We start from the raw sequence: 11773 nt of genomic DNA, 5'->3' as shown, positions 1-11773 counted from the left end.
GATAATAAATAATACATTTTCATCCTATTCATACAAAAATGAAAGAAACCTTCTGTATAACAAGGTTAACTTCTACAAGTAGCTCAGAATGAAGATGATTTAAAGTAAATCTTATTTCTCAGGAGTGATTGTCCCACCGTGACCGTTTTGGCATCCATTTCTGTGAATATAAACTCCCCTCCATCAAAGTCTCCATTTAGATATAACAGGGCACTGAAAAAGTAAGTGAAAACAGATCATCAGCAAAGGCGATTCCAAGGATAGCAGTGTAGACCAAATTAGTTTTCCGTCAGCATCGTCACACCTGTAGTCTCTGTAGGTGTAAGCTGGTGGCTCCTTCCAACACTCGTAGGCGTCGGGGTCCAGCAGACAGTTGTCAGCATGGATGGGATGGCTCAGGTCATTCCTGTGATCCTGCTGGCCTAAGATAAAAACCAAAACAAAAAAGGTTTTATTAAATATACAAATGCAACTATTGAAATTACTGTATGTCCAAAAAGTCATCAGATCATAACAAAGTTTAGTTAGATAAACAGAGAAACATCAGCTGAAACATTTCTTATTCTTATTTCTGAACTGTACTTTGGCACATAAAATAAGATTTATTTGCTACAAAACCCCCCAACAACAACAACTAGTGATTATTTTCCTACTATTATTCATAAATACACAATACATATTGTATTTCACCATTAGATCAATCTAAATGTTACACACACACAAACTGAAAATATAACTTAAAATGTAGAAAAATAAGTTGCAGTATTTTCTCGTTGGTGTCCAGTGCTGCGAGTTCTGACCTGAGATGGCCGTCCGACACACCAGGTGTGTGTAGGAGAAGTGGAGAGTCGAGTTCAACATGAAATAAGACTCGACGATTCGTCTCACTCGCTCGCTGGTGTCGTAGAAGAGGCGAGCGCTCTGCATCGGCACTCTGCCCTCGTAGCCGTACTGCAGAAGGAGAAACATTTGTCAAACAATTCAACCCTTTCTGTGCGTTCATTGAGCGGCTTCGGATGTTATCAACCCATTAAATGGCTGTTATTAGTTATCATCCCCATATGTAGCGGTGAGACTGTCCCACCTACCTCCTAGTAGGTTTTAAGGTACGTTATTGTTGTTATTATTGCTGATAATAGGCAGCGTCGCACGGGGGTAAACCAGGAAGTGTCTTTTTTTGTTGTTTTCAGCTTATGTAACCCTTTTCCTAAATGTAAGCTTACACCTGACCCAGAGGACCAACCCTAAACTTAACCCCCTTACCCTTGTGCCTAAACCCAACCAAGACTCTAAACCTAACCACGTGAAGCTATTATGAGCAGTAACAAAGCTATAAACAGAGCCTATTATCATCGCTAACAACGTACCTTAACCCACTAGGAGGCACAGGAGGGGCAGTCTGACCACTACATATGGAGATGATAACAACTAATAACGACCATTTAATGGCTGATAACATCCCAAGTGGGTGGTTCATTAGACTGGTTGGATAGTCAGCATACCTGCAGAGTTTTGAGTACCGTGGCTCCTTCAAACTTCTCATTGGGAGTGTGTGGGGACGTCCTGCCTCTGTAACCATCTCCTGCCATAGAGACAGTCTGAAAGACAAAGAAAGAGCCACAAATGAGCATCAAACTTATACGGTCACATTAAACCAGCTAAATGTTCTCCAATCAGTCTGTATTTTTTCTGAACCGTGCGATGCACTGACATGTGCCAGGTTTTTGAGCTCGGAGCACTCCTCCTCAGATATAACCTGATCCAGGAGAACCCTCTGGCTCCCGTTCAGGGCCACGGAGTTCTGCACCAGCTGCACACTGTCGTATATCAGAGGGCCACCTACACCACAATTAAAAGTTTAAAATGTTATTCTGGTCAGCATTCAACTCTATTCTAGTATTTCATTAGCAGCAAAGAGGGTTACCCTCTCTGAGCTGCTGCAGAACAACGGCAGAGGCGTTTTTCTTCTCAGAGATGGGAACATACTCCATCCAACCGTCAGTGCCTGAAGGAATCCTGAGTAAGAGCAGTCACAATTCAAGATTTGAAACATCAGTCAAGTTACGACTGCAGGAAATATGGTGCTAGTTTGAAAAGAAGTTTGTAACATTTCTTTTAGTTTTGTTCTACAGCAGTGTTCATGTTAGCTCTTCTCCCTACAGGTGAGCTTTAGGCCAACAGCATATCATCTCAAATCGTCTTACCTGTTTGAATCATCCCTTCCACCTGTGTTACTCCAGTAGCTCTGCAAAGAGACAAAATTAAATCTACCAGCAGCACATGTCATGCTTTTAGAAGCTCTGCTAAACTAATCCAGAGGAAATGAAAAGGTTGCACATTTGTACCAAACTGTTTGGGAGAAAAACACAGAGAAACCTGAAATACGAGAACCTGGGTGAAACCAGCAGGTGGAGGTGTTGGCCAACACAGAGCTACACGGTGCTGGTGCCAGACACTTGTTCCCATCATGCTGCTTCTAGTCAGCTGGAGAGCTGATGCACATTAGAAACTTTGGGATCCATTACCAAAAACTATCCGGTATCTAAAAAAACTCTTACATCATCTCTCAGCAAAACGAAGTATTATAGCACATGTGTTTGCTGTTTCATACTCACAGTGTAACGTCTGAAAACTGAACAAAGTTTCAGATGATATCACACTCTGTTAACTCACCCCTTCAGTGAAGTCAACCCCCATTATGTTGCTGCCCATCAGAAGGAGCTCCAGCTCCTGTTTGTGTCTCCTCAGATACCTCGCAGCTTCCTGCATCAACACACACACACAAACGTGCACATTACTTTTCATTGTACGGTAAATATTTCTCTAAAACTTCTCTATGCCCTTATAAAACTTTTGCAAGATTGTGTTAAATTATTGATGGATTTGTTTTTATTTACAAAACAATGTTCGAAACCACTGTGTTACCCTCGGCCCAAGAATCTGAGAGACGTTAATAAAATCCTTAATTATTGTTAATTTAAAATCTGTTCACGGTCAATTTAATTCAGAAGTCTCCTGATGCATGCTCAGTAATCCAGGTAGAAAAATCTAACGAGGTAAAGCCAGGTTCTCTGTCCAGAACACCTAACTTTACTTTGGCAGAGTAATTCAGAAGTGTTTTTGAGAGATTGCATTCACGCACACACACACATACACACAGGCATACATCTACTTTTAAACTACAAATGTGTTTTTCAACATTGTATTTGAAGAAATAAAAAGTGAAGCACTGCAATAACTGCAGACTTTTAGTAAAAGCAGAATTTACCGTCTTTGCTTGATTAAATCCAGGTGGTGTTTATTTATTTATTTACTTTTTGGCACGAGGCTGTGTCATTCATTGAAATCTATTTTTACCATTACCGTAGCTCTTCTATGAACCTTTTCTCCTGCATGCTATCGTTTGATTAATTTCAGCCAGACTTGCTTCAGTTCCCTATCCGTGACTTTTTGTTGCCTGTCATCTGATTTTCTCATCCATAGTCTCATCCTTCACTGTTAAAAGAAATTAAATACTACCCCCCTGCAGCCTTTAAACAGCCTCCTCACACCCTGAATGCTGCTGTTGTTTGGAACATTGTTTCGGACTATTAGTGCTTAGTATATTCTTACTTTAGCGTATTTCTTAGTTCATATCGTAGAACTTATTACTGTTTTTCTTTACAATTTGTACTTTTGTTGGATGCAACTGGTTACATAGTTTTGTTCCACCACATGTACCACATGTGGTGTGAATGACATAAAGACACCTTGACCTTGAATGTCACTGACCTCTCTGTGTTTGCCATCATGTCCCAGCAACTCCCTATAGTGCTCCACGTTGTCTGTCATGAACTCCTCTCCCTCGTGAAACAAAAGGTAGGTCAGCCCAGATTCAAGTGCCTCCTCCAGCCTGTCGACTGCACACACACAACCAGAGGCAAAAAGTGTTTCAGGGAGTTTTTCTTTATTGTTTACATATAAAACTGTTGATAGAAATACACACAGTTTGGTTAAAATAAAATGAGGATGATCATCATGGCTGACATTCAAGCACAGGAGTGTAAGCTGCCTTCTGGATGGCATAATGGAAAGCGTGCACATAAACCTGCAGGACGTCAGCAGTAAAGTGAGCCAAAAGTGCTGCAGGGTCATCCTCTCTGCAAATAGAGCCTTACACATTTTCCTTTAAACATAAATCCACAAACACCCCCACTCCTGCCACACAAACACACACTCCACTAAACTGTAAGGATCCTGGGTTAAACAAAGACTTCCTGTCTTGACTGAAGCAGCAAATCTGTTGCTGTCAGCTGCGTGATTTCAGGTCAGCTCAAGTCCAGAGATGTAATGGAGTTACACCACCAAGGATTTGTTCAGACAGCTAAAGCAGATAAAGCACAGAGAACTGAGTGCTGAGTGATGCTAAACTGCTGCAGTGTGCTGTGGAGAGCGTAAAACACAAACTGAAGCGCCAGCAGCTTGTCTCAGACATCAGGTGATGCAGTACACACATTTACGTTACACAACACAACAAAGGAAGGCAGAGTTTTGTCTAAAAAATAAATTCGACTGATAGGAGTAGGTCAAAAGTGTAAAAAAAACAAAAAACAAACTGGGTTTAGTTTACTGAAAGTTAAAGTTAGTTGGGCTGACACACCCAATATCAGTTTTTGGGAAGCCTGCTCTCAGCATATTTGTACACAACCACTGTCTTTATTAGAGCCACATGCTTTTGGCTCATTAAATTGAACTTGATGATTTCACCTCAACTCAGCTCACGGTTTTATTTTCAAATCTTGCTTCATCATCGTGCCTCTTTCCTAGAAGAGCTTTCACATTTGTCTGCACTAAACAAAGACGCTTCCTGTTTACTCACACATAAACACATACATTTAACTTGAGAGCCTCGCGGTCAGACTGGATACAGCCGTGTAAACGCTCAAATAGACACACACCAGATAATGTCACTATTGTGCAACAGGGTGTGGTCCTCCGCTGATTGATTCAACCTGTCTGACTCTTTGCGGTGCATGTGCTTGTATGTGCCTGTATGCTTTTGGGTGTATCCATCCTGGTTATTTTCATTTTTAAACACTAAACCGAGTCAGATGTTGTGTTTGGGAAACATCGATCTGTTTAAATGTAACTGTTTGATTTCAACCCACCTTTAAAATATGCGAACTGCAGGTAGTCGTAGTGCAGAGGCAGGTAGTTTTCCATGGGAGAAAGGCGGCCTGGCCGAGTGGCGAGGTCTCTCACGCACTCGTGTTCACAGTGAAGCACCTGAGTGAAGTGATCTGCAACAGAAAGCTTTCAGGTCAGACTTCAATGATGACATGTTGTATGTTGAATGTAAGACTTGTTTCAATCAGCAGTTTCTTGTTGACTTTACTGGGATGAGGGGATTGTTTCAGTTTTACTCATTTAAACTTAGCTAAACTTGGGTCAATAGCAGCTGCGGTGTTTGTGTTTTGCTGAAAAGGCTTAGATCAGAGCTATTCAACTAAATTACTCATGGGGCCACGGTTATTGCTCAGGAACCAAACGTTCAGCAGTTATTCTCATTAATTAAGTTTGTTTTACAATTTATAATAGAGTTTTATTTAAAAATGAACCTATTGGTGGGCCGAACTGAGCACATCTGTGGGCCTGATTTGGCCCCTGGTCCACCAATTGAATAGCCCTGGCTTAGAGTTATTTAGATCTGATTGGAGAAAAAAAACCTATATTAAACTTAACTTCTTGTAAAATACTAAACTGCATCTTCTTTAAGCAATCAGTGGAAAAAGCTGACTTTTCAGATCGGATAAAATGATGCAGCATTAAAAGCAACTATGTATCTAAAGAGAAAAAAGTCTGTTAATCTTAATTTAACACATACATTTCTGGAAACTATGTCTGAAAGGGAGGATATTTTCATACTTGGCATTTTTCCTACAACTGCATAGTTTTCAGTGTATCAAATCGGAGACAAAAAAGGTTCAAGAGGTTAAGAGAAGACATCACTGTTTTGCAAAAGAAAGTTAATTATACTATTTACTTTTTTTATTTCTGTATTAAAAGGACATACCGTAGTTACAAGTGTAGCTAACAAGTACAACTAAAGGCACTGAAGTTCCAGATGATCCAGTAAAATGTGGATTTTACTCTGAAGTGTTACACCTGCTAGATATTAAGACACAATTCACCACGGCCACAATAAAAATCACTTCCAGTGAGCGCAAATCTGAACCAGCAACAGATGTCTGGGCATGGTGCGTTGTGAAGCAGCAACACTGAGGTAGAACTTTTCTGGACAAATGAATCAACTTTATGTCTGGAGTAGAAGAAAAGAAGTATATGCTCATAAAATGTTTTTACAGCCAGTAAAGCAAAGAGACAGATCAGTGATGCTGTGGAGCTGACTCAGGAAATCTACAGCAGGCATTGTGCTTTTAATCTGGTACCAGGACAAATTTAGGAATAATGACATAATGTCTGAGATAAGCTGAAGCTCAGGCTTTTTTTTTTGACTTTTCAAAGTTTCCAAACCTGACTCAAAAGTCCCAGAACATTCTGGAGTAGCGATCACAACTGCCTGACGAATTCAACAACAATTCAAGCTCAAAGAATCAGATTTACATGAATTTTCCACAAAATTGGGAGCAATAATATTTTAGCTGCTGGCTCTCAGACTGGACTTTATAACAGCAGCCCATTTTATCCTGAATAAGATGGTGGCATGTTTGCAGAAGTAAAAACAACTACGGTAGTTCAGCATCACATTGATCCAGGATTTTGTGTTCCTTCAGGGGACCTGCTGTTTTGATCATCCTTTGGAGGCTCAACCTTTGACAGGATGCTTATCATTTCCTTATGCTGAGTACTGAGAGGAGAGCCAGCAGAGAGGATGATAGAAAAGCTTGTGTGTGTGAGTGTGTGTGTGAGCATGTATGTGCAATGAGGTCACCCCTCAGCAGCTGCAGCACGAGTTTCTTTCCTCTCAGAGAAGTTTAAATCTGTTTAAGTCTCTCAGAAAAACAGAAATCACAACTGATTCTAGCAGTTTGACGGATTTCAGATTAAAAACTAAAATTTATACTCATACAGACGGAAGCAATTCTGTGAAATCCTTTTGTTTTTCAATCTAACTCACATGGCAGATTGTATCACTTTCACAAATACATGCATCTTTTTACAAATAAACCTTATAATCACAGGCTCCCCCGTGCTATGGAAAATAATCCCTTGATTCTAAGTAAAACAAAGCTTGGCCGAAACTAATTAGCTGCCTTCTGTGTTTATTCAACCCAACCGTGCATACGTGAGACAAAGAACACTTGTCAGCAATTAGACTGCAGCTACTGCACAAAGTCTTCACAGAAAAAAGGCCTGACTTGTGTCAACAAACACACCCTGACCAAAGAACCAGCCTATCTATAGTGATCTGGTGTGAGAGTTTACTGTGGAAATACGCCTTCCCTCCACATCAAACATGTCTGCTTCAATGAAGACCCCTCTGACTTCTTTTGGCATGACACTGGTGTAATGAAACTGGGTTTAAACAAAACTAATACAGGGTATAAAGTGTAAAATCAATGCTTGTAAGCTGATTTAAAATGTGTGTAATGTTTGACACTGGTTCCTCCCCTGCAGTGGGTGTTGCTTTGAGCTGCAGTTCTCTTAATCTCTGTTGCTATAATGTTTTGTGTCATAATAATAAAAGCATAGCGCAGCAGTGGATAGAAAACAGAGAGCGGTAAAACACATCACAAGGAGTCAAATTTTCCGGATGTTTAATCATACAACAATTCACATGTGAGGTTTTATCACGGGTTTACTTTTAATTTGCGCAAAAATAAAACCTCACATTGTTTAATACCCAACATAAACAGTAAGCATCTGCAGCTCATTAAAAAAGAATAAACTCGATTTTTGCAAATAACTACAACGGACTGCAGCAACAAATCTAATTAGGTCCATAATTGTACTGGAATTTTAATGCAGCTGTAAAGGAAGACTTCATTCTTGTCCTCTGAGTTTTTCCCTCATACCTGACAAGAGTTCATGTAGGCTGTAACGGTAGCGGAGGTGATCATGGCCCTCAAATTTCTGTGGACCTTGGCACAAGGCCCGACACTCCACATCTGCTTTATAGTACTCCACCAAAGCTTCCTCGAACAGAGAAACAGCTCCTTCGTAGTCGCCTCTGTCGTATAACTTCACAGCCTCTGTAAAGGCACGCTGCAAAAGCATGTAAGAACTGTATAAATATTCAAGGAAATACACGAAGAGATCGAGTGACCCTAATAATAATAATAATAATAATAATAATAATAGTAATAATAATAATAATAATAGTTAATGAACTTTATTTTCAAGCACTCTTGTGAACAAGTGCATTTTAACAGCCTTGGAATAAACAGGATGATGAAAGATGAGCTTAGTCTCAGTTGCAACTAGAAAGAACAATCTTAGTCAAATCTTAAAAATACAACAACAAACATGTCTAATACATGATCTTAGCATGCATCTACAGAAAGAGAAAAAGCAGAAGCTACAGTTAATGCAGCCAAAACTCTGGTATTCAGAACTAAACCACAGCAAGCATTAAAAGGTCTAAATGAGCTTCCAGTCATTAGACTGCAAGGACCATTAACTCAAGAGCAACACTGACGGAACAAAAGCAGCTGCACTTTCTTCTTTTTGGAAAGAAAAGTAGAAAGTCAGCCAGATGTTGGAAAGAATGATAAGGTGTAGAAATCATCAAGGATCGAACATCTCACAGATGAAAGCTTTTTGCCATACCTGGTGGGGCCTGGCTTCTCGGTCCACAAAGTGGTTTTCCTTGACGCCTTGCAGGTCTTTGTATTGTTCAAGGTCCTGACCCATCTCTACATGTTCCGGATTGGCCTGGAAGTAAGTGTGAGCTGCTGCGGCTGCCTTTTCAGGCTGCTTCAACTGGAAAGGAGACAAAACAAAACAACAACACATAGCTAAAATGAATAAAAACAGCAGATGTGACCACCGCAACTCAACTCTGCTCATGGGTTTGCAAAACTAAATTCAGAGATGAATTCAGCTCCAACAAGAAACACAACAAAAACACATTGTTTATTTTAACACAACTTTAAAGTTATTAAATAAAAAACCAAAATTGTACATTTCAATAGAAATAGAAGGACAGATCAAAGTGTAAAACCTGTTTAAATACATACATACATACATACATACAGATACACACATACATACACACATACACACATACATACATACATACATACATACATACATACATACATACATACATACATACATACATACATACATACATACATACAGATACACACATACATACATACATACATACATACATACAGATACACACATACATACATACACACATACAAACATACATACACACATATACAGATGTCTGTTGGAGTCAGCCTCCCCACCATCACAGACATCTACACCTTCCGATGTAGGAAGAGGGCCACTTGCATCATGAAGGACCCCACTCACCCAGCACACACACTTTTTTCCCTGCTCCCCTCAGGAAGGAGGTTAAAGAACATTAAGTGCAGAACCACTAGACTGAGGAACAGCTTCTACCCTGAAGTTGTTAGACTCATGAATATGTAACCAGGATAATCACTGTGAAAAAACACATCATGTTGCTGCTGATCTGTTTCATGTTGCTGCTGATCTGTTTCATGTTGCTGTGTTCATGCATGCTCATCTGCTCACACAGACTCATGTTCGTGCTGCTATTTTACATAATGTTTTTATGCTACTAGTGCTTAGTGTATTATTTAGCTGATGTTTTTCTTAGTTCATATCTTAGATGTTATTGGTTTTTCTTTTACATTTTATTGTTGGATGTAACTGGGACCCTGTGTACATAATATCGCTTCACCACATGTGGTGCAAATGACAAATAAATCTCTCCGACTCTCTGATACACATACACACACATATACATACATATATACATACATACATACATACATAAATCTCATGGTATTTTGACAACAACAGAGACTTTATCTGTGTTTCCGTGAAGCTTCATCTGCAAGAAGAATCGGTCCATTTGACAAAAACAATGGTTCACTCAGGTCTGTTTTCAAGAAAATTTTTTGAAAATCCACCATCAGCAGTATATCTAAACATTGTGTCATCAGAACAATGAAACACTGAGCAGATTTAGGACGAACTGTTCCCATCCACATCCTGTTATGAAGAGAGCCGTCATCTTTAAGGCTAATGCTATAAATCAGTTCTTTGCACTCAAAGATTGGACGAGGAATATAATAACAACTTCACCACAAAAATCCTGCCTGCTTAATAAGAAATGTATCGAACATAAACATGACCACAAAAGCAATTTACTGTGATAGCGGATGGATTTGTAGAAAGAGACTCTTTTCAATTATTTTGACAGGTTTTTTTTTGTCCTAACTGTGACGTGGTGGGGACATATAAACGAGGGAAGTGAGAAGCCTGTTTTGGCTGCTGAAGGATATTGTGACATCACTCAAAAGTAACTTTAACCAAACAGCAGCAAATAATGTTGTAATGCTTCACAAGCAGAAAAGTAAAAATAACATTGTTAGCTGTGGCCTGGTGAGGAAAGAAATAAAACAGAAACAGAAGCTCACCTTCGGTAAAACTGATTGAGTTAGAGGCATGTTTTCTTTTGGCTGATGATGATTTTCATCCAACAATCACTTTGAGAGTTTCATTAAAATCTGACCAGTGGTTCATGAGATATTTTGCTAACAGACAAACATGGTTAACTTGACACCAACAGTTAATATGAACGTTCAAGCAAAGACTTTGTACAATCTGCAGTGTAGTGCTCAGTATGTGTAGAGTATGATGCTCAGCTACTGACACACCAAAGTGTAGCTCATTATCTGTAAAATTGACAGTTAGGCTTTTATGTTTGCTGAGGTTGCTTAGGTGTGGCAGCCATCTTGAATGAATGAATGAATGCCTTTTATTGTCTCTATACCCCTGTTCAATGAGATTCAAAGCCACTCCTCTCATAGTGCAAACATATACACGAGCAAAATGTAAAAATAAATGAGTAAAAGTATGCTAAAAACATTAGTATTACAGTATTGCACTAGTTGAATGAGGTTGACTCCAATTGTATATCTACTGATTATTTTCTGAGCGATGCATTTAAACGGCTTTCTTATGTTTCATGAGACATTTTATTAACAAAAAATATAACACATAAACTTTGGAAAGAACATTATAGCAATTTATATAAAAATAAATAAAAGATGCAACATATTCGGTCTATGTAGAGGGAGTGTTTCCACATCTGTGCTCGTGATTGTCGTGTTTGTATCAGTTATTATCAGGGCTGATATTTTAATTGGATTCTTTTCAACCATTTAAAGAAATGTACCTGACAAAGAAACCTCAGCTCATTTCTCCTGTTGATCTTAGGGGGCATTGATTCGTTGTGACATAAAAGAGGTCAAATTGAACCAAAAAACTGGAGAATAAAATTAAAATAATCTCTTATGTTTTGTGCTATGGCAGCTCTCTTCCCTTCCTTGTTGGTTGCTGTCATGCTGGGTGCCTCCTGGGCTCCAGCCAGGTGATCCAAACAGGAATGCACTCGATGCCATCTCTCCTTTTGGCCTTTCATGGCTAATCAGGCATGTCCTGCTGTGCACTCCGCTGCCTCATTTATGAACACATGAAGCAAGCTTTGTGTTGTCAGACAGTGAGATTTTTCTTCAGATTGAAGTGGGATGTTAGTGGGAAGATTTTCCTTTTTTTCCCATCAAAG

The 11773-nt window shown here is 39.3% G+C and overlaps 1 protein-coding gene across 1 annotated transcript in view; it reads right to left on the bottom strand.

Annotated features, from left to right (window-relative positions):
* p3h2 (prolyl 3-hydroxylase 2) overlaps nucleotides 1–11773 on the bottom strand; it is a 55269-nt gene that overhangs the window by 2161 nt on the left and 41335 nt on the right. The window contains exons 2-13 of the mRNA XM_037674621.1: nucleotides 8770–8922; nucleotides 8016–8205; nucleotides 5148–5279; nucleotides 3772–3899; nucleotides 2674–2763; nucleotides 2205–2245; nucleotides 1925–2016; nucleotides 1712–1839; nucleotides 1503–1598; nucleotides 801–951; nucleotides 305–422; nucleotides 138–213 (exon numbers count right to left, since the gene is read on the bottom strand). Coding sequence (XP_037530549.1) covers nucleotides 138–213; nucleotides 305–422; nucleotides 801–951; nucleotides 1503–1598; nucleotides 1712–1839; nucleotides 1925–2016; nucleotides 2205–2245; nucleotides 2674–2763; nucleotides 3772–3899; nucleotides 5148–5279; nucleotides 8016–8205; nucleotides 8770–8922 — 1395 coding nt within the window. The remainder of the gene's footprint in view (nucleotides 1–137; nucleotides 214–304; nucleotides 423–800; nucleotides 952–1502; nucleotides 1599–1711; nucleotides 1840–1924; nucleotides 2017–2204; nucleotides 2246–2673; nucleotides 2764–3771; nucleotides 3900–5147; nucleotides 5280–8015; nucleotides 8206–8769; nucleotides 8923–11773) is intronic.

The sequence above is a fragment of the Nematolebias whitei genome, chromosome 3 (genome assembly GCF_014905685.2).
Source record: "Nematolebias whitei isolate Nwh7 chromosome 3, NemWhi1, whole genome shotgun sequence".
NCBI lineage: Eukaryota > Metazoa > Chordata > Actinopteri > Cyprinodontiformes > Rivulidae > Nematolebias > Nematolebias whitei.
This window is presented reverse-complemented; position numbering and strand designations above follow the sequence as displayed.